The sequence below is a fragment of the Sycon ciliatum genome, chromosome 4 (assembly GCF_964019385.1).
Source record: "Sycon ciliatum chromosome 4, ocSycCili1.1, whole genome shotgun sequence".
NCBI lineage: Eukaryota > Metazoa > Porifera > Calcarea > Leucosolenida > Sycettidae > Sycon > Sycon ciliatum.
In genome coordinates, this window is record NC_088646.1 from 7845171 (window position 1) to 7869270 (window position 24100).

The 24100-nt window shown below is 47.0% G+C and overlaps 1 protein-coding gene across 1 annotated transcript; it reads right to left on the minus strand.

Annotated features, from left to right (window-relative positions):
- Positions 1 to 93: 93 nt before the first annotated feature.
- On the minus strand, positions 94 to 23521 carry LOC135814235 (putative ferric-chelate reductase 1; the record flags this gene model as incomplete). The annotated part of the gene is given in 19 exon segments (XM_065327327.1): positions 94 to 182; positions 721 to 870; positions 1340 to 1398; positions 1830 to 1870; positions 2195 to 2251; positions 3987 to 4070; positions 4429 to 4529; positions 4948 to 5076; positions 5426 to 5526; positions 6942 to 6997; positions 8659 to 8766; positions 9053 to 9253; positions 10237 to 10254; positions 10927 to 10986; positions 16302 to 16365; positions 17871 to 17965; positions 19631 to 19776; positions 20606 to 20846; positions 23338 to 23521. Coding segments are annotated over 18 exon segments (1764 nt in total), but the record flags the coding sequence as incomplete, so codon positions are not given.
- Positions 23522 to 24100: the final 579 nt, after the last annotated feature.

A 24100-nucleotide genomic window follows, 5' to 3' on the forward strand; every position in this document is an offset into this window, starting at 1 on the left:
ACACACACACACACACACACACACTCACACACACACACACATCATACAGACGGCAGGTAGACTAACAAAGACAACACCAAAGCACATCCTCACTTCAATGAGCTGTTTCGGCGGAGGCTTAGCTGGTTCATCACTACCACCCTTTTCCGTCATCGGGATATCAGTCGTTGGTGCTGCCTCCTCTGCAAGGGAAAGAAGACAAATCACTGAAATCAGACACATCCTCATGAACAGCAATATGCTTACTTGCATCATTGTAAAATTACAAGAGGTATTGTAGGCCTCCTTGGAGTTACCATGACACTATGGAGTTACCATGACACAGCTTAAGTACATACTTGACGAGAACACACACTGCATACAGTCATTAGTAAGTAACTGCCCACCTACATACCACATAAAATCAATGTTAATTTTCAAATGAGAATTCGAACCCTCCGGAGTCCTTTCTCTACAAGCGTGGCGAGTTAAATCAGACTCCAGGTACTAGTCTGCATGTAAAACATCATGATATACGTACACAAACTCGTCGGAACGGTCACTTTCTTCTTCAACATCGAACACTGCTTTAACCCGAGTACCAGCACAGTGCAGGCAGGCCAGTGCTCGGAGTGAGCCATTGGGAAATTAGTGGGTGAACTTCACTTGCCACAACTGCGCTTTGACAACCAAACAAGATACCCAAACACGCATGCGTGGAGACAGAATACTAGTACTTACCCTGCGGGTCCACAACAAGGTTGTAGATCTCAAACGCAACCCAAATTCCGGCGCAGACAGCCACCCACACAATCCACGTGGTCTTGTAGAAGTCGTCCATGTCAAAGCCAAGGTCCTTGTACGCATCCAGACCAAAGTAAATAGCCACAACTGAAGAAGCACCATGGACACAGAGAAGGTAAGAAGAATTGTGAGTGTGATTGCTCTGGTAGACTACCCCATGTACTGAACAGTTGATTTGTGAGTGAAAAGACACAATTTCATAGAAATTGCTATGCTAACTCTAGTGATAACGGACTGGACTTGTATGCGTATATATAAAACCAGAATATTTTGAATAGTCTAAAGGGCACCCCATGCACCTTCATTGAACTTGAATCATTTGCAGGTGGACCTCACCCACACACACATATTATGCACTGCATTTCACACAAAATCCAGTAATTTGTCAACGTTTCGGTCTTGATGACCAGTGTTCCTGGCGATGGTCATGAAGACTGAAACGTTGACATACAACTGGATTTTGTGTGGAATGCGTGCATATTTGAGTGTAGGCGAGTTCCACCTGCAAATGATTCATGCAGAATATTTCGAGCCGGTATCATTTGTTTCTACTTACTGCCAAGGATCTGAGCAGCAGCACCAACTCCACGGTGAGCCCAGTTGAAGATCCATCGCCTGCAGAGAGAGAGGGGGGGGGGGGGAGGGGAGAGACAGACAACAACAGACTTCGGGTCTGGTACAGACTGGACATGTATAAACCAAGAATACCACACAGTGCAGCGTGCAGGAAATATACTGCAGCAGAGTGTGCACACTTCAAACTTCAAAGTACAGTGCAAGTGGTATTTACGGTGCTCGTCCATCTTCAACTCCTGTTCCAGGTGTTCGTGGTCATGTATGCACTATTGCCAGCTCAGTCGAGCAACCAGAAACACAAGACTGATTTGATTTACCACCACCCTGATTGCAAAGCTACACCATAACAGTCATCACGACCTACGGAGGCCTCCAAACTAAACCCCTCCGTCCTGCCCCCCCCCCCCCCCCCACACACACACACACCTTTTCCAGCAACACAAATAATTATATCTTCGCATTCAACTTACTTGTCATCTGTTGGTCCGCAGCGCAACAAGGTCATGAACGGCTGCAGGCACGTAGAACAGCAATAGAAATGTGAGGATATATTATGTGACTTCTTAAGCTTCCCCGACACCCTGACCAGCCAGCTACCAGTACACCAAGTGGTTCTGCTATTGCAGCAAACACACCGCTGTGACATCAAACAATTCACTGTGACCACAACACTGGGCAGGGTCTGCAGTGGGCTACAGGCCACCGCGGCAGGGTTCAAACTTCATTGAGAGATTGCGAGACATGTTGGCAAGTGCCAGTCAACAGACATGAGAGGAGGCTATGCCGTGACGCATGCTGTGAAGTACACCGAGCTTAAATAACAGTGGGGACTTACCTGAATGAAGGCCAGTGCCACAACAATAATACCCAGGGCTCCATGTGTCTCGTAGTTCTGTTCATCGCGACAACACATAACACAACATGCATGAGTAACGGCACACGATCACTCAATTACCAAGTAGCTGCATGCTGTGAGTCCGATGTATATTCATGTGGGGGGGGGGGGGCGGGCAGCCTAGGGGTATGAACACACAACGTATACTACTCTTTGTGCGTGGCTGTGCATCCCTCTCACGCGTCTTGCAATGGTATAATTCCAAGTTCATTGTACACTGTACTGGCCTGTTCAATGCGTGCCAAAACATTGTACTGGTCATTGTCGTGTTCACCGGGCGATGTGCAACTGTGTTCAACGGCCGAGGCGAGCATCTTGACATAGTGTGCGTTTTCGTGTTGCATGCTTGGATAATGGGAACGTCCAGATGATCAGAAGGTTTTCCTGTCAAATCAGATGATCAGAAGGTTTTCCTGTCAAATCAGATGATCAGAAGGTTTTCCTGTCAAATCAGATGATCAGAAGGTTTTCCTGTCAAATCAGATGATCAGAAGGTTTTCCTGTCAAATCAGATGATCAGAAGGTTTTCCTGTCAAATCAGATGATCAGAAGGTTTTCCTGTCAAATCAGATGATCAGAAGGTTTTCCTGTCAAATCAGATGATCAGAAGGTTTTCCTGTCAAATCAGATGATCAGAAGGTTTTCCTGTCAAATCAGATGATCAGAAGGTTTTCCTGTCAAATCAGATGATCAGAAGGTTTTCCTGTCAAATCAGATGATCAGAAGGTTTTCCTGTCAAATCAGATGATCAGAAGGTTTTCCTGTCAAATCAGATGATCAGAAGGTTTTCCTGTCAAATCAGATGATCAGAAGGTTTTCCTGTCAAATCAGATGATCAGAAGGTTTTCCTGTCAAATCAGATGATCAGAAGGTTTTCCTGTCAAATCAGATGATCAGAAGGTTTTCCTGTCAAATCAGATGATCAGAAGGTTTTCCTGTCAAATCAGATGATCAGAAGGTTTTCCTGTCAAATCAGATGATCAGATGGTTTTCCTGTCAAATCAGATGATCAGAAGGTTTTCCTGTCAAATCAGATGATCAGAAGGTTTTCCTGTCAAATCAGATGATCAGAAGGTTTTCCTGTCAAATCAGATGATCAGAAGGTTTTCCTGTCAAATCAGATGATCAGAAGGTTTTCCTGTCAAATCAGATGATCAGAAGGTTTTCCTGTCAAATCAGATGATCAGAAGGTTTTCCTGTCAAATCAGATGATCAGAAGGTTTTCCTGTCAAATCAGATGATCAGAAGGTTTTCCTGTCAAATCAGATGATCAGAAGGTTTTCCTGTCAAATCAGATGATCAGAAGGTTTTCCTGTCAAATCAGATGATCAGAAGGTTTTCCTGTCAAATCAGATGATCAGAAGGTTTTCCTGTCAAATCAGATGATCAGAAGGTTTTCCTGTCAAATCAGATGATCAGAAGGTTTTCCTGTCAAATCAGATGATCAGAAGGTTTTCCTGTCAAATCAGATGATCAGAAGGTTTTCCTGTCAAATCAGATGATCAGAAGGTTTTCCTGTCAAATCAGATGATCAGAAGGTTTTCCTGTCAAATCGTGGTCTGAATTACACATACGTGTACCGTGATTCTGCCTGTAGTCATGTTGCAGCACGTTATCAGTACCAGCAGTGGCGAGTACTAACTTTACTACTTCAAAGTGCACGGCACACAGCATCATTGGAGGTGTAACTGACCGGCACCTGCACTGATGATCATCTGATCACGTGACTTACCGTGTACTCTCCCACGTCAACAAAAATCAGAATGAAGCTAGCCACGCTCAAAATGAACACTGAGATCATGATGCCCCGATGAAACTGCATACACAACACATGGATGCAATACAAAGACAACACTCAGGATGATACGCAACACATGGATGCAATACAAAGACAACACTCACAAAGACAACACTCAGGATGCGATACAGACGCCTAGCTAGCTGCAAAACAATACGTTCCACGCATTCTGAAGTTTTGTCTCAGAAAAACTCTTGCTTCTAACAAAATTGTAGAAAAACACCATTAGGAACAGGGTCCAACAGAGAGGAATCGCTATACAGAAGACTAAGCTTCGACATAAATGTCACCTACAGTTGCCCATTGACTACAATGAATCTATGTGACATTCCTGGCAAACTGAATTGAAGCGATTATTGGGTATGGTTGCACCTACCAGGAACCAGTACGGCTTGCTGACCCACGCCTTCTTCATGTAGCGAGCAAGGAACATACCGATACTGGCTGCGCCGGTCCATGCCAGCACCATCAGTATGCCTGGGACAGAAAGACAACACCGACGTCAACATTCCGGTCATTCGTCGAATGGAACTTACCACAGATGAAATAAAGTTGTGTCAGTGCAGATAAGCACACACATGTATACAGGTCTTGAAGAACAGACACAACTGTGAACGTACTTCACGCATATACTACTTTGCTACAGTTGCGCTCAGGGAAATCCGACCCGAAGTGCAAAACTGATGTCCTGGACCAGTTCCGATTACATCATTGTACTTGTACATGCGATTGTGTACGTCCAGCAACATTCGCTCCACTTCTGCAGGGCACCAAGGCCAGGGTCGTGCAAGTTGAAGTCGCCAAATATGCACGTTGGGTCGGATTACGCCGAGCACAACCGTATGTGCAATTACTGGATCACCTGTTGCAACGGCCTCACGGCCCTATTACCTACCGTGTGCCTTGACGGCATTTCTGCTCAATGCGGACGCAGAGCCAAAGCCAGTGCTCTGCGAGGTGTACTGCTCAGTGGAGGCTACCGGTATGGCATTGTGCTGTCCACTAAGTGCTCCGTTGGCATTGCCTAAGAGCAGGATAAAAGGATGATAGAAGGGTTGCAAAACGAATGCACATTACATATACCAGTCAAGACTGCACACACAAAATAGGGCAAATGCGAAAGTGACAAAGCACTCTGTAAACTATGACAAGTTGTATAGTGTGTAGGGTGAGCGCAGGTTTAGAACACATGATGGTTGAATCACCGGGGCCCGAATGCAAACGCTGGTGCAAGAGACTCTACAGCAAGTAACTTAGTTTCAACCCCTCCTCTTTGATTGGCAATTACATGCTATGGAATGTGGAATAAAAAAAAGTAAAATAAAAAAGTAACACATTCCAGGCTGTTGCAAGTGCCAGGGATTTGCCCATACCTAGGCCGGTGCTGCGACTGCCGAAGAAATATGTCCATGGCTGTGACAGGTCAAAATCATCCCCTGCACTCGTCGCACCTGTCATTAGTGGACGCTGGAACCTGGCAAGACCGACAACGACGACGACGACAACGCATGCCAGGCACACACAGTAAAAGTACTTCAAAAGCACATCACTACAGTGCCAACTTACATGATTGTATCGCAGCAGTTAAATAGAGCACTGTAACCGTATTATAACACTCCATGTCTTGCTCTAATGCTCCAAAGTAATATCAGTCACTGAGAAGAAAAAAATCATCCCAGTTACCAAGTAGCAGTTGATTGTTGCGCGCTGTTGGGTATGTTTATCCTCGTGTTTTTACATCATATCCAGTATTCTTCCTTACTGTAGTGTTCACGTCTACATACGCACTGTGGCATTCCTTGACTACTCCAGACATTCATGACAGTAGTACATCGTGATACGTTATGCATGTAGCATGCGTCGTTTCCCACGAGCACGTGAAACGAACTTCGCGGCTTTTACTCGTAGTTGCTGTGCATGAGTTTGAGTCTGGCCCATGGGCCTAGGTCGTACCATGTACGTAGTACATCAAGTTTTTTTGTTGTTGTTGTTGTTGTTCATTTCAACACAATCATCGGTTGTTTTTGATTGCACAGTGGTTTTCAGCAATGTACTTTTCCCTTCCTTGGTACTTTTCAATAGCACAATTTTGGTGTCGGCGTCTAAACCCATGCCCGCGTGTAAGCCCATGTTCTTGTATTCGCCCACCGAAATGTCCTTGTGAAACAGATAAGCCCGTGGGCTAACAGATAAGCCCATGGGCTAACAGATAAGCCCATGGGCTAACAGATAAGCCCATGGGCTAACAGATAAGCCCATGGGCTAACAGATAAGCCCATGGGCTAACAGATAAGCCCATGGGCTAACAGATAAGCCCATGGGCTAACAGATAAGCCCATGGGCTAACAGATAAGCCCATGGGCTATTCCGCGGGATTCTACTGTAGTGAGTACCGTGGACAAAAGTGCGATTTCTCATTGCCAAGTGGAATTGGCACTGATTTTAAATTAGGGTGGCCGTTACTGTGTGCATACAAGGAGCAGTTAAAAAATGTACCTGATATTATAGGACAATTCGATGGATTGAAAATTCAAAACATGTGGAAGCAAACACAATACACAATACACAATACACAATACATAATACACACACTTACATACACACACACATACACACACATACACATACACATACACACACACACACACACACACACACACACACACACACACACACACACACACACACACACACACACACACACACACACACACTGACTTGCTTTCAGAGTACGTCAGAAGTACATGACTGTATCAGACCATGCCCTGTCCTCCCCAGAAGCATATCTAACCTGCCCTTGCTACCCTTCCCACGTAACAATGCTTGTGTGTCCTACGCTGACTTGTACGCAGACTGTTTGATCGGTCCCTCAAACTACCACCACCTTACCTGCAATAGAGAGTGTCTGAAGTGCGCAGTGTCTCCAGAGGGGTAATAAAGGGACTCTATCAGATCAAACACAGCGGAAACAGGCACAACAACAGTGGCACGCAATGCCACAATATAATGGGTCATCCGTAATTATCGAAATTAAAAAATCCGTCCTCGTGCAAAATTGTCTCTGACCCACCCACGTCCATTTTTCCCATTAATTTCTCTGTCTCTACTGAGTGAAGAGGGCGATTTTAAAAGGATTGATATGAACAAATACTGTGGTATCATGGAAGACTTGAGGTATACTCCTGAAGTGCATGCAGAAGCAAGTATTTGAATTGATGAAATTCCGCTTAAAACTGTCCGAAATGAGAGAGCCGATGCTCACTTCCACGTACAAATTACCGTGCGGTACTCTCAGGCACACGCCGTCCAGCAGATTCTTGTGGACATTCAGGAACATCAGGTGATTGAGTCTTTCCTGGCGGGTTGTACTGCGTAAGGAGGACTTGGCCTTCTGCACGGTTGAAAACGAACTTGCTGCTTTTTTCTCTTTTTTTCTTTCTTTTTTTGGCAAAACATTGGTCCAGCGGCCACCGCCGGACCTGTTCCTACGCCCCTGGACATGCTTCCTTTCCAAGGCAGGCAGGCAGGCATAGTGGGATGGTCTAAGACCATGATTGAGAAACAGAGGGTACCAGGTTCAAGTCCTGCTTGGAAGCGAAAGGAGTATTTCCAGCCATGCTACGACCCACAGTTAATTTGGGAACTCGTGGCCTGGCACGAGGAGAACATGGATGCAGTGATGGGATTTTCTGTCTTTGACCACTTGCTGGTGAGCTGATCTACTCACCTCCCACCGCTTTAGGGCCGGGTTCCACTGCGGCTCCGCTCATCCGCGGCTTGAAACGTCATCATTACCATAGTGACCGCGGCTCGAGCTGGAGCAGCGAGGCCGTGGCTCACCACGAGCTTTCGCTACGATTCTTGATCAAAAAGTGACCTGTTTCCCGTACTTTGCATTGTTTCGTATGCGAGGATTTTAAAATTCAAATTTAATTCGTTGCGCAGGCCAGAACCCGAGGATTTTTTTGATTTAGGCAGGTAAAACGTCATCAAACAAAAGTGGAGCATGACCGCGGTACCGCGAATGGCGAATGTCAGTGGAACCGCGCTGCTCCGCTGCATGCAGCCAAGTGCCGCGAAGCCGCGAAGCAGCAGAGCCGCGGAGCGGCAGTGGAACCCGGCCCTTAGGAGCTGCGTCTGCGCCTTAATCCTTGAAGGGCGGTGGCATTCCTACGGATGCGGAAAACTCGGCATCTAGCCGAGTCTGACGAGAACCGTGAATTTTATTATCTTTTCCCTTCCATGCTGAGTAATGAATCATGACTGTCGGCGGCGTACTATTCTATCACACCAGTGACCAAACAACAGTGCTGAAATCTGCCTACTTACATGGCCAGGTGGCATACAAACCTTGATCACACCGAACTCAACCTCCATCATTAAAACTTCGATAGCACTGGGCAAATTTCCCCAACAGAAGATCAGAAGGTCACACGGTCCACACTCCATCGGACGCTCCTACGGTGTATAACTGTCTGATCAATGCTGGTTGTATGCAATCCAGGCAGGTATTCATTATATACAAACCAAACACATCGTTGTATGATGTGCATGTATATTATGTCATAGTTGAAAACCGTCTAGACTCGGAGTTATAAGCACTCACAGCTGAGCTTCCAGTGTCACGAACGTTGGACCGCCCTGCGTTGTGCAAGTTCTTGGCCACGACTATGCCACCAGTCGTCACTTCACAGGCCAACACGTCATCATTTCCCTGGGAAAGGCACAGAACACAAGGCACTCCGCATACTTGAATATGTGTGTGGGGGGAGCGGGGCATGACCAGTACAGGAGTGAAGCCGCTCACTAACTATTTTTTAAATAAGCCATTGTATCCCGTGCAAGCACCAGACACGTAGTGAAACATACACAACACTGACGTGCCCCCAGCAGTAGTCGATTGCCCAGCCATGCAGCAGCAGGGGTCACTGCCCCCAGTACTAGACCACCCCATGACGGTGGGGATATTCACTAGAGATCTGGTCCAGCGGCAGGCTTACCATTGCAGCATCGGCACTGTAAGCAACAGATAACCAGCCTGACTCGGGTCCAGTCACCCCAAACAGCTCTACCTCCAGCATGTCAGAGCCCACCTCACGGTGGGTATACACGAATCTGCAGTCGCTAGTTGAGTTGCAACTGGAAGGCTGGGTAAAGCAGAACTTGCTAGGAGAGCTTCCACGGCATGCGTCGAGTATATCCTACATAGCACACAACAAGCATACCGGTACTAGTACTAGTACAGTCGTCCCTCTCTAATCCGGCACCTTTTGCAACGGCATTTTCTGCTGGATAAACAAGGATGCTGGATTATCAAATCCTGCCCTCCAACCCGGCCCACCTGTTAACATACATGTTTGTGTCGTACGTCAAAACGTAGGGATTTTCTGTGTCAATCCAAGTACTTTGTGGAATGCATGTTTTAACATACACTTGGAAATATCCTATGCACTGGCATAGGAGATTCCCAAGTGTATGTTACATGTGTTGTGTATGTTACAATGCTCCCTGACGGTATGCGATGTACAACTGCTGGATTAGAAAATCGAATTATGTACAGTTTGAGTGATTTGTTGCAGAAAATCGCCGCTGGAGGCGGAATTCAAGTGCCGGATTAAAGCATAGAAAATGAACTAAACAAATCCGTTTTGCCAGAAAGTGTGCTGGTTTGCAAGGGTGCTGGATAAACACGTGCCGGATTAGAGAGGGACGACTGTATCAGAATATTTACTGCCAAAACTTGAAATCATAGGTTTTAAGGTTTCATAACCAAACTATTAGCTGTCAAGAGACGGAACTGCAGATTACAACGTGATTTTGAGGTAGAATTGAATTGTACTGATGGATCAACAATTTCCCCATCTTTGCCGAAGACCAAAAGACCTGGCAAGAACATAGCAAGCAACAATGCAGGAAAGAGGTGAATGTGCCAGTGTATCGCTAACGAGGTGAATGTGCCAGTGTATCGCTAACGAGGTGACTGTGTCAGTGTATCGCTAACGAGGTGAATGTGCCAGTGTATCGCTAACGAGGTGAATGTGTCAGTGTATCGCTAACGAGGTGACTGTGTCAGTGTATCGCTAACGAGGTGAATGTGCGAGTGAGTGTATTGCTGACAAGAATACAAGGCAGGGTGCTGTAACGTGACATGCTTTGAGCATGCAGGGTCAATTTGGTCACTTACCACATCAATAGAAGTCACCTGTAGGCAGCAGCATCGCGTATAGTGTTGACGTCCCCATCACAGCACAGCAATGGGAAGCACAGACACGTACAGGAAATTACACCAGACCCCCCCCCCCCCCCCCACACACACACACATACACATACACATACACATACATGAACACACACACACACGCACGCACGCACACACGCACACACACACACACACACACACACACACACATACACACACACAGACAGCAGAGATTGTTTGAGCGTAAGTTTAGAGCCACTGTTCTAAAAGAGTATTCTGTATAACCGGAAAATTTCAGTGGAGATATATTTTCGGTAACTTCGGTACAGGTAATTTTTACCTACTACAGGGAATAATTTACTTTTAATTTCTTGCATAGCAATTTTGCTATGAAAAATCAAACTTTAATAGCATGTAGTAGTGAATGCGGCAAGTAGGCCTCGCCCATCCGCCCATCCCCAAATGGATCTACCCGAATGGTAGCGGAGGTAGGGGCGCTCTGGCGGGACTTTACGGTACATGTAGACCAGCTGGATGGGGCTGATCCACTGTGAATGCTAAGTAGCCCTGCTGCATGTTCTGATGCCGTTCGTGAAATGTCACTCTTTCCAGCCGCAAGGGCGCGCAGCTAACTGTGCATGCTCCACGCCAAGGCAAAGCGAGGCCCTTACTCACCGGTCTCTGGGTGGGTACGGTGATTGCAGGTGGTTCCGTGGCGGTAGGATCAAAAACAGGCTGCGCACAGATATCGACATACACAACGACAGAGTCAAACAGAGATGGAGAGTACATGTATTATTATATTAATATATATTCGCTTACAAGTAGTGGTAGAGCATCGCTGGCCATAAGCGAGGGTCCCTGGTTCGAGTCCTGGTGGTGACAGTCCATTTTTCTTTATCAATGCTATAAACAGTACTAGTGCCTCAGACATTACCATGCAAGTGAACACGCCGTCTAGAGTCTAAAAGAAACAAAATGTACTAGTTTACATGTAATTCCAGAACTTCCGACTTTTCCCACTTAAAACTTTCCCCGTGCTTACTGGTATGAATATTTGTAGATAGCAAAGTTTTCACATCCATGATACCATCGGCCATACATTTATTATGTCGATACAACCAGCTTAGAGACATTTTGCTCGTACCAGGCCAACACCTTAAACACACCTTACAGAGATGGATTACTACGTGTACATGGATTTACATTGTCAGCATGCAATAGGAGGCATAACGAAAAGCTGGAATGGGACATACGCATCCATTTCCCGCCGTTAGGTTTTGCGGGGCAAGTCCACTACAACCGCACACACTGTGATACCAGTTCTGCATAAAAGTTCACTGATGAACTTTGTAGCGTAATACTCATAAGTGTACTAGAATGGATTGTACTTGGCAAAAATGGGGCAAGTTGCCCTGCAAAAAGGTGACGGCCATCTTCGATGCATATCTCCCATTGCCTTAAACATACAAGCTCTCATATACAACGCTGCAAATCCAAACAAGGGTAACCTACATGTACTATGTATCATGAATGGGGCTAACACTGGGTCCAGGCAAAACAACATGAAGACGAAGAACTGTTGGTTTTGACAACATGATACTCAGTTGATTCGATGTTTAATTCCTCTTTGTACTTCGAAGTATTTCTGACTGTACAGCTGCTTCGCAGTACTTTCCGTTTTAGTAATAATTACGCTTCATCAATGTTCTCTTCGTTCAAGGAGTTTATTTATTATTTATCTTTTGAATCTTGGTCTGTTGCGGACTGTGCACGTGTTTCTGTACATCAGTAGTATACGCTAGCGTTGTACATCTTGTATGATGACTTTGTACGTGCATGCCTGCAGGCATGCCAGCTTGTATTTTCGGCGGATCTTTTTGGCTTTAGAGGTTGTTGGTCATGGAGGTTTGCTTCGACTGGTAATTCATATTTTGCTCTCCCAATTCATAATGATAATCTACTCGTGTAACCAATAATGGTTGTTCAGGTTGCGCTGATGAGTGGTTGCACGGTGGTGAACGAGCTAGTTTGGTAACAAGTGGTGCCGAAACCCGGGAACGAACGCTAACAGTCAGTTGAGGAACTGGAAACTGGAGTTGTGTGACAGTACGAGTACTGGTCATCATGTCAGTGAAACTGGAAGGTTTTGTGAAGCCCTACAGAGGTAGGCCAGAGGAGTGATGGGACACCTTCTGGGAAAAGTTCGTAGTATTGGCAGATGTGTCTGGATGGAGGGACGAGGCTGCAATGATGAAACGCGTGCCTTTATTTCTAGAAGGTGACGCATTCCTTGCGTTGATGTCTCTCCTGACGGCGACACGTGGGCACGAGCGCGTGGTGTGATCGACACTGGCAGAACACGGACGCTGATATCGAGTGAGTTTGCCAGCGAGTGCAATCTTGTACCGTTAGCGAATAGCGGCAGCACCATGATGACCATTGATGGCCAGTCTATGACGGTCATTGGCACGGTCCCCGTGAAGCTGCAGCGTACTGATGGTGCGGTGTCTCTACCGTGTATTTCCGTCGACGCTTGTGTCGTCGACACCCTTGATGTTGTGCAGTCAGAAGTGCTCGTTGGTAATGACGTTGTGACTGGCAGTGGTGGTGTGTTCCTAGACTCCTCTGAGTCCGGCGTCCTATGTCGAGTAGTGTTTGGCACCCAGCAGAGTTTGCCACCAGCACCGTCTGATGTTACAGCTGCATCCGTGGTGTCTAGCAACGATGATGTCGACCATCCGTCGTACCATGTGAGTGCAGAGCGTGACGGTGCAGACATTGTGCTGACAATTGACGATGCAGAAGTGCGCTGGAATGGCAGCAGTAAGCAGTGGGTGGCATCCTGGAAGTGGAAATCTGGCACCCCACCAATTGGCACCATTGGAAGTGGCATTGGCGAGTACTCGCGTAATAAGCTAACTGCAGAACAGGAGCAGCTCTTCACCCAGGAAGTTGACTCCTGGATCGAGCGTGGATGGCTCGTACCCCATGATGAGCAGCTACACGGTAAACCGGCATGTATGCTGCCCCTTTTGGCTCAAGTACAAGAGCACAAAGAGTCAACACCAGTCCGTCCCTGCTTAGACTACCGTAAGCTGAACGAGTGGCTGATTTCGAAGCCTGGCATGGAAGTGCCGGTGTGTGAAGAGACGTTGCGGCGTTGGCGACGTGCAGGTGATGCTGACGATTACTGTCTCATGGACATCCGGAAGGCGTATTTACAAGTGCACGTGGCACCTGAGCTGCTGAGATATCAGATAGTAGCGTGGAAGGGTCACACCTACGTCATGACTCGTATGGCATTTGGGCTCAATGTGGCACCCAAGGTCATGGATGTCGTCGGCCGATGGGTCACACAGGAGTTCAATGGAGTGGACAACTACATTGATGATGTATTATCGCCTGTTGCTATTGCTGATGAAGTCGCTGCCAAGTTGGCAGAGTATGGCTTGCCAACAAAGCCAGCAGAGCCACTTACGTCAACACGTGTGCTTGGTCTTCAGGTAAGCAAGGACCGTGACGGCTTGGTGTCCTGGACCCGGCGAGCTGGCATTGATCTCGACTTGCCCGAGCAGCCGACACTGCGACACCTGTTCAGCTGGTGTGGTCGTCTGACTGGTCATGTGCCGGTCTGTGGATGGCTTCGGCCATGGTGCAGTTATCTGAAGCGCATCGCTAACACCGGCGTCACCTGGGATAAACCGCTAGCGGACAGCCAACTCAAGAAGTTTTGCGCAGAGCTCAGCGATAAGCTTGCTGGTGATGGAGACCCTGCCTGTGGTCAAAGGGATGCGCCACCTGATCTAGCTGGCGAATGCGTTGTGTACGCCGATGCGTCCGACATTGCTTTCGGCGCTGTTATTCAGCTGGGCGGCGCTACAGTCGAGGATCGCTGCTGGTTACGACCGCATGACGACAAACGACACATTAACGTTGTCGAGTTGGACGCAGTGATCAAGGCGCTGTCTCTGGCTGTACAGTGGGATGCGCGCAACATCCGTGTGATGACCGACTCGAAGACCGTTGCGAGCTGGTTGCGTGATGTTGTCGGCAATGTTTGTCGAGTGCGAGCCAAGGGCTTATACGGAACTCTAGTGCAACGTCGTCTGCAGATTGTTGCAGACATGATTAGTACCTGCGGCCTGGTAGTGACTGTAGAGTGGGTGCCCACGGATGAGAACCCAGCCGACGCACTCACTCGGGTCCCGACTCCTTGGGTGAAGTATTGCAAGGAGGTGAAGGGTGGAGATGTGATAGCTGTTGCTGCTACTGCCAAGGTCGTCGGGCCACTCACATTGAAACAGATCACCGATGCTCAACGGAGTGACAGTGTCATCCAGACAGTCGTCTCTTGTCTGGCTAAGAACCGACCCGTTCCAACCGAGTTCGCGAAGGTCCGTAGCCAGCTCCTGGTCGAGAATGGTGCTTTGCTGCGAAGCGTGAAGTTGCCGATCGACGGTGTTGTGTCCGTGCCGGTTATCCCCGATTCTTTGACATCCAATGTTCTCCAAGCTGCACATTCAAACTCTGGCCATGCAGCTTGGGATACAATGTACGACTTGATCCGCAGTCGCTGCTATTTTCCTTGCATTGCTGCTGCTTGCCAGCAGTACGTTTCCGAATGTGTGCATTGTGCTGCTGCTAACCCGCGTAAGGGTCCGTCTGTGTCTGGTACACGCCCTGAGTGCAGTCTACAAGCCTCAGGAGATTCCTGTGATGTCTCTGACAGTGAGACTGACGAGGGTGTGCGCATTGAAATCGATGTGGCAGTGGATGTGCCAGATCATGCTCCGCATGGCTTGCGAAATCGTAGCACCTTGCAAGCCCCTCATCGTTATCGTCAGTAACAATAACTTTTAATAGTACTGGAGTAATGTTGTCAGGTGATGGAGTGAAGACGAAGAACTGTTGGTTTTGACAACATGATACTCAGTTGATTCGATGTTTAAAATTCCTCTTTGTACTTCGAAGTATTTCTGACTGTACAGCTGCTTCGCAGTACTTTCCGTTTTAGTAATAATTACGCTTCATCAATGTTCTCTTCGTTCAAGTAATTTATTTATTATTTATCTTTTAAATCTTGGTCTGTTGCGGACTGTGCACGTGTTTCTGTACATCAGTAGTATACGCTAGCGTTGTACATCTTGTATGATGACTTTGTACGTGCATGCCTGCAGGCATGCCAGCTTGTATTTTCGGCGGATCTTTTTGGCTTTAGAGGTTGTTGGTCATGGAGGTTTGCTTCGACTGGTAATTCATATTTTGCTCTCCCAATTCATAATGATAATCTACTCGTGTAACCTATAATGGTTGTTCAGGTTGCGCTGATGTGTGGTTGCACGGTGGTGAACGAGCTAGTTTGGTAACAAACACGCATGCACCAACAGCCCATGCCGGGTAGCAGATAATCTAGATGTACAGTGCTGCACGGTGGAATACTCAACCAGTACAAATGTACAGGCAACCTTGCAAATATTGACTCTCGATCAAGCATGAGAAAAGTGGTCATTATTCGTGAACTGTATAAAGTGTGTAGTCAAATGGTCACTATGTCCAAAGATGTGTCGTTACTCACGAGGTTGACTGTATTGGTAATTTGGTATACCCGGACATCAAGGAGAGGATGCCGGGTGATGGATGTTGTGAGTCAGCGTGGAACATGGTTTTTACGGGATTTCAGCATACATACTGCTGCTCAACCCCACCAGGAACTGTGTGCAAATAATAGCTGAGGTCGCAAGTAATGACGCCGGAGTCAATAAATAACAACTTCAGGATCAAATGGTGCCCACTCTGACCGCAGAGAAGTGCAGTATCTGGTGGTGGTGGGGGGTAGGAATTCCGCGCTGTATGCTGGTGTGACGTTGTCTGTACCAGCAATCTGATTCCCGGCCAGGAGAAAAAGGTGGCTCTTGACGTGCCCGGTACGCGAACCATCAGAAGCAGATCCAAAACCTAGATTTTTCAAGTTTAAAGTGGGTTTTTGAGCCTCAATTCGGGCCAGTTCATGTGCAGACACTACATAGCAAGTGTTGGTGTCCACTTACAGCTGTAATGGTATTTGATGGTATCTGTGTGTACACAGTCGTCATCGTCTCCACCACCGTGCACCTAGCAATGTGAAAACAGACATATGCACAACCGTGGCGTGTACACACGCACGTACACATGCACATACGGACACACACATATGCACACACACGCACCAACCATCCCCATTCTTGAAAACAAAAAAAGGTTACCACAGGCTTTCCATAAGGCTAGAGACACTGATACTAGACTTGGCCAGTGCCTGCACTCTCTGTCAGTGCAGCCGCGTGACACGGGTTATCGAAACAGGGTTGGGAAAGTGGCGTGGCCGATGTGTGACGAGCCAAACTGGCTACTCACTCCTGCATGTAGTGCTGTAACGGACGACGACAAACAGACTCATCCTCTGCGTCCCGGGTTTCGTCACCACGTTCTAACGGAATCATAGCCATTCCGTTCCCCGGGACGCAGGACATAAAGGACAAGTACTTGTTTCTTACATTAGCCGGGCCACAACAAAAAATAGGCTTGTTTCGGGTCGGCAACCCCTCAAAAAGGAGACTCGGTCGGCCGGAATGAAACTTTTTTTGGACACTTTTTTTGGTTCATCAATTGTGGTATTGATGGACAAGAGCACATATACATGTACCATGGCAAGGATCAATGTCAAAGTTAACTAACTCACTGTTCTTGTACAGTATGTGGTGTACTCCTGATATCCTACATCCTGAGGAATCAAGCAAAGAGTTCGAGTGCTTGCAGCTCCGTTATAAAAGCTTGTATATCGGCCCCGGAGTTTTTCAAGCGCTGAGACTCTCTGCTACCTCGTAGGTATTTCGATTGTTGAATTCGGTTGAGATTCGACTGAGTTATGACTTGTTGAGTGCACTTGCAAACATGGCATTGGCACCATTCGTATACATTTGGGACAAAAAAAATTTCAGAATTTGGGAAAAAGTAGCCCGGTCGGCCAACCCGAAACAAGGTCATTATTTGTTTGGGCCTTGTTATATTATCGGCATGACGGAAAAGGAGACTACACTCAAAGAGACGAACAAGAAGACTGACAAAAAGACCTCTCGACTACAACACCGCGCATCCTCATATTACACATGCACGCAACTAGACGAAGACGGTTTGGGGAATGTCATCACACAGGAAAACAAACGCCATTATACAACAGTGCGCAATGGGCCAGATCTTTTCACTAACAGCACTGAATTTCAGAGATACCCCACTGACTGTAGTGGTTCTACAAACGCACCAAAGACATCAGGCTTGTAACTAGCTTCGTTTACAACAAATCACAAGTGTGTGGGAATACAGAGAACGACAGAGAGATCAAAGGAAAAGCCAGGCAGGCAGGTACAGCTAAAGTGCGTACGGTACAACTGGCATGTCGTACAGCGCGGCCGGATGAATGCATACATGCTACATAAAAGGATACAATGACAAACAGTGGGATGTGTATCCACTACACTGACTACGTTGGCGGCCAAGGTGTTTTGCTGTAACCCTTGCTTGAATGCTATGTGGTGTCCAATATACACACTGATCATGCAGCCGATAACATCTCCAAAACTCACCTCACAGTCAGATCAGAGCGAGCAACGCTTGGCGCTCTCCAGTCCAACGTTATGGAGTTTGTGTTGTCTAATGCCCCATTGTGAGTGATACCAGTCTGAAACAAAACGGACGGTATGTTCACCGGAAAATGAACACATTGAATGCATCAAGTGATTCGGTCAGGAGGACCTGTTTTCAACAGTAGTGTATACCACACCACACACCTGCCCCCCCCCCCCCCCCAGCTTACCATTCCAACCAAACACAGCGAAGCTTCATTACATAGGATACTAGTACTAAAAGTTAATACTTGGTCAATTACTCAATCTGCGGACAGAACTGTTTCGTCCTTTGTGGACTTTCAGCGCAGCACGGAGAAAATGAGGCCGAACCTGGTAGCAATGAAAAATAGAATTCCAAGGCCAGATTTGAACCAGGCCTGAACTTGCTTACTTGATCAATTATAAAGTTAAGAACATGCTTTCGTTCTGGTCCTACAGTCCATTTCAAAACTATAGACGCGTACCTAGGCAAAAACCGTTATGCCAGCATCTATACCACATAAAATCTGTGATCACTTTGTGCATAAATTTTTCCAAATTGGGTGTCTGTTATCCAATCCTTTAGAAACTATATGAGAGTAATTGTGGAGCGGACCTGAGCAATATTCCGAAAACTATTCTGCAGGCTCCAGCCAAATTTGAAATAATATTATTTCAAAAACCCTACGCGTCTATAGTTTTGAAATGGACTGTAGTCGCTATGCCATCTTGACCGGCAATTTCATGCCGAACATTTACCTTTCAAACCGTGTTTTATTTATTTCTATTTTAGTGCATCTCGCCAGGAGAAATGGGCGATGAGGAAGACCAGGTGTGAGATGCCAACATGCAACGAGATTATACGTAGCAATCAGCCACTAGTGGCTGGCCGCTAACTGTGGTGATGGCTAGTGTTGCCTAGTGTTGTGCCTCTCATGTGTCTCTCACCAAGCAATCTCTGTGCACGCAGTGCAGTACTGTACACTAGATCTCAGGGCCATAGCAACGGGATTTCAGGTGGTCCAGACAATAGGGACACTTGACTGGAAATGGACAAAATTTACGAAAACCCCGCTTTGCATGGATTGGGTGGGTCAATTACTTTTTCGAAGCAAGGTCCGACCATGGCTGGGCTGTTCAAAACGGCTGCTGGGGCCCTGTATCCATGTTTTGAAAGAATCCGACGCCTGATCAGTGACCAGTGTACTAGTATGCCACCTTTAACTCTACCAAAAAAATTTCACGGTTCGCGTGAGACTCGGTTTCTCTATATAGAGGCCGAGTTTTCCGCATCCGTAGGAACGCCACCACCCTTCAAGGATTAAGGCGCAGATGCAGCTCCTACAGCGGTGGGAGGTGAGTAGATCAGCTCACCAGCATGTGGTCAAAGACCGAAAATCCCATTCACTGCATCCATGTTTTCCTCGTGCCAGGCCACGAGTTCCCTATTAACTGTGGGTCGCAGCACGGCTGGAAAAAAATCCTTCCGCTTCCAAGCAGGACTCTCTACTCTACCAGCAGTTGTAAAAACTCCATGCAACCTCAGCACTGGGCGCACAGTTTTGGAGAGAAAGCCGGGCAGGAACACGATCGCCTCACCAGAGACCAAAAATTCAATCTGCCAGGCAACCTCGAGTCGGGACCGAGATCTGATGGCTACAGCCCGTAGTGTTGATCAGCATGAACAACACCCTACCAAAACCACCATAACCAGATTATTTTAATTTTAAAGAACTCACATTCGGACTTCCGCAACTGAGCAGACCGAATGTGGTAGACGAGAACAGGCCCACGCCATCTCCGCTTGCGTCCCGGACAACCGAGGCATTGCGCACTTCGCATAAAAAGCCGCGGAAGTTAGTTGGGGGATTGGACGACACCATCACTGCATAAGGTGAGCAGCAACAACAACAGCAGCAGTAGAAGCGTAGTCAACAGTGCACAATTATACACATACTTCAAGTGCAGATCACAGTATATCGTAGGGATTCCTAGCATGACTGTTTCTACGCCTTGATTTATAGTTCCACAATCATTACTGTACACGAAGACTGTTCTCCCAACCCACACACAGAGGAACAGTTCTTTGGTGTTGGGAAGGAGAATTCAAGAACGAAGACAACGGGAAAAAAGGACAAAGAGAGAAAATACAACAAGAGTGCAGAGACCAAAGAGTACAGTACCAGCAAGAGAAGCCCGAGTGCAGCAGCACACCCCGTTCGCACCAGTGCACGCAGATCGAGGAGAAACCCGGGCGTGAACACCGCAGACAAAAGGGGCGCTTAGACCACGCAGAGGTCAAAAGGACAACAGCAGTATCGCCTCATTTTAACATTTCACTACATTTATAATCCTGACAATTCAAACCTCAATTCGTAGGGGGAAATCATCTAGTGTAAAAGCTCGTAAAAGCGCCCACCCGGGACAGCACACACTACCTGTGTATGTATGCGTCCAGTTGCCGCCACGTGAACCCTCTTGCTCCGTGCTCTAGTCCCCCTCCATGTGACTATGTGACCTCCCATGGGCGAAAGCACAGGTCCTGTACATGTACAGAGCGTGCCAGGTGTGTTTCGTGACCATTACTCTACTAGTACCAGAACTCCACTTGCCGCAGTGGCAGAGACCGGGTGTTAGATGTAGCCCATGGAAAGTATTAGTTGGAAACATACATGTACTTGCTGTAAAAATCATGTCTCCAAGTTCTAGCATACCTTGATACGTTTCGCCTGGCACATATGGCGAGGGAATGTTGTGTGTGACCAGGAAATTGCCGTTCTCGTTTGGTCGATCCGTCTGTTGGTGAGTAGGACGCATAAGTCCACATTGAAATTGGGGAGCGCCTGCACTATAACCAGCAGCTCCAGTGGCAAGTGCACTCACGCCGATAAGCACAGCCACAAGTCCTAAAGACACCATGGCGACGGAGATTCTGCAAAATCTCTATTGTTACACCTGAACACACACACACACACACACGAGCACATGCAAGCACGGACACACACACATATACACACATGCACACACACACACATACGCACACACACACGCATGCGCGCGCGCGCGCACACACACACACACGCACACTCACATACACACATAAATCTGGCTTTGGAAATTTTATTTTCATTGCTATCAGGTTCGGCCTCATTTCCTCTGTGCTGCGCTGATGAGTTCACAAAGAACGAAACAGCATGCTGTCCGCAGATTGAGTATATATTATTATATATATTAGTGGGGGCTAGCCAATTCCAACAACCCTCGTTTCAGCTAGTCCTGAGTGCACACCAATACTTAGTACAGCATGGCAATGCAGGCCTATTGCCATTTCTTTCTCAGCCTAGTGTAGCAATGAACCAGCATCGTGCTCTACTCTTTAGGGCCTGTATGCACGCAGTGTTGTATGCACAGGGAAACTGACAGGTGCATTGACGGGTCAAACTACACATGACTGTATACATTGCTCAGTGGTGCTTTCGATTTTGAAGGGGGGGGGGGGGACTCAAACGAGGGTCACGTAGCGCCACACTATGTTGTTTTGCCTACAACCCTGACATAGTCGCACTGACCAAATCACTGGCAATAGCTGTAGGAAGCTCGGATGCAAGCCAGAGTAGTAAAATATTCCACGTGTTTATAGGTCATTTTTCAATTTTCAAAAGAAGTCACTGGTGAAATGTTGTCAGTGTCAGTGTAGAAAATCATGCAGTGGTTACGGGGGAAGAGGTCAGCGAGATTGCACAAAATTAATGATGAGAGGTCTGCAGCAGCACCGGCGCACTGCACGCATACCGGTATCAGCCTGGTTTGCAGCCGGTTCAAGTACAGTCAAAATACTGTATATCTGCGGGCATGGCCATATTTGAAACACCGCTGATTTCCTAGCTATTGCAAGTGTAAAATGACTCAGCCCGACTACGCCATGCCATAAAATTCAATGTCCATACACAAACTTCAATCTAAATCCACTTGTCCACCCTTCTTGCTGGCCCGCTGTAAGTTCACCGTGAGTATAGTACCGTATCACCCCGATTATAAGTTGCACTTGATTATAAGTTGCACTTGATTATAAGTTGCAACCCATTTTTAGGTCTGAACCAAATTGTATCAATACATTCACATGAGCAGGAAGTCACACTCGATTGTAAGTCGCACCTCCTTCTTTGTTTTTGAAGTATAGTGTAAAAAGGTGCGACTTACATCCGGGGAAATTCGGTACTTCTTCCTTCATTTTTTACAAAACATACTTCAAATGTTCATCTATGAAGCCATGGCTTCATAACTGAGACTGGCTTTATAATCAAATATACCTCCATGGCTTTGAAGGTGCGGACGTACGGTAGTTCTTTTTCAATTTTAAAGAGCTAAAGTAGTAAAGAGGAACTGGCATGTCGGAATCAGGCAACCCCTGCACTAAATGAGGAAGTATTTAGCCAGCGCAAATACAACTAGCTCATTTCGCAAGTAGCATTTCCGGCAGAGAAGTGGCTACATCCAGCCCACATGGCCCGGTACAGTGCCATCCCTCCTGCTTGGCTAGACTGTAAATACGGCCAGGCTTCATGCCAGCCTACATGGTAGGAACTAGGGATGCACAGGCATGCATGCACTAATGCAATAATGCAGGGGGGGGGGGGACTTCTGCTTTTTTGTAAGTGTAGTGTAGGCTCAATTATAATGTAACGCCATTTTCACGTTTTGCATGAGTTTTGAAAATATTGATTGAGCGGGCATTATGAATGAGCGCTAACGGTACCGGTAGGCGCGGCTTAGTTCCCCATTTAGAAAAGCGATCCTTTCAGCTTTTCTAATGCTATGGATGATTTATTAGAATGCCAGTATCCGATACGAGCAGACGCTGAGACGGATACTTCGATGGAAATGGGGCTGAGACAACTCAGGGTACACCCGGGTCCGGATCCGAATAATTATAAATCTGAGGAAATGACTATGTTACGCAAAGGATTCGGTTTGCGTGCTCACTTCCATAACCATGATAAGAAAGCACTATGAATGGCGGAAACACTAGTACTAGTACCCAGCCAGAAAGGCTAAGTAGTTCCCTCTCTCCTCCCCCATTCGAGTTTCACAGTCATAGCTCTCGGCCAAGCAAGCCCAGTTAAAATGAAGCAAAATCAACACCAAAGCAAGCAGCGATTGGTAAGGCATCGATTAGAATTTCCTTCGGGCACGGTCGGTGAGAAAAGCCTGAGGATCGTCACACCGTCCGTCCGGCTTTCCTCGGATGACAGCAAGCTGACATCAACTTGTCAGTCAGGTTGGTTCGAAGCAACACACACTTTTCAGTTTTTACCCAGAGCGCCACAACCCTAACCAAACACGGCCTAGCGCCTAGCCTCTGACATCGCGAATCGGGATAGGACTGCAACATCAACTAGCGCATAGCAAACGTTCAAACAAGACAAAAAATGACAACATTTCTTACCGATAATAGCACAGGAGCTCCTAGTATTCAGGAACAACTACCGGTACACAACACGACCGTGGCGAGCGTGGCTGATATTCCTTCCTGGAAAACTAAGCCAAACTAAGTAAAGATCTCGCAAGTGAGACAAAATCCTACTCTAGTAGTACTGACGAACTCAGCCTCAACAAAAGACAACATGACTGTAGATTCAGTTCCACCCAGCAGTTCACGTGAGGTTTTATCGTCGCGGCCGCTTGTATGCTACATGTACATGACCATGATGACTGTACTACAAAAGTACATCCGGCATGATTCACACAGCATGCAGTACACACGGACATGGTAGACTCTACACCATGGACCTGTACACTATACAGGCAACTCGCCTACTTTTACACTTCGGGCATTGCACATTATCTGCTGCACTGAGTGAGTGCGGACACGTAGATCTACACCACGCCGCGGGGATTATGAAAAATAATCCTCGCGTACATGTCGACTGGCACATGTACTTGAGTTATACGTCTGTGTGTGTGTGTATGATAATGATTGTAGTGTATCTGCGCTTGCTACCTGACATCACTGACGGACGTCGACTGTATGCTGCGACATGCCTTGTCATCGTGTTGTGCTTCGTGACGTGATCGAGAACAATGCATGAGCTCGAGAAGCAGTGTCATTTTTTTGGTTTCTGGAACAGTCCAGTCCAGTGCACAGGTGCATGCACATGCACGCAGCGCACTACTACTACTACTACATGTACTATGTAGTAGTAGTACGC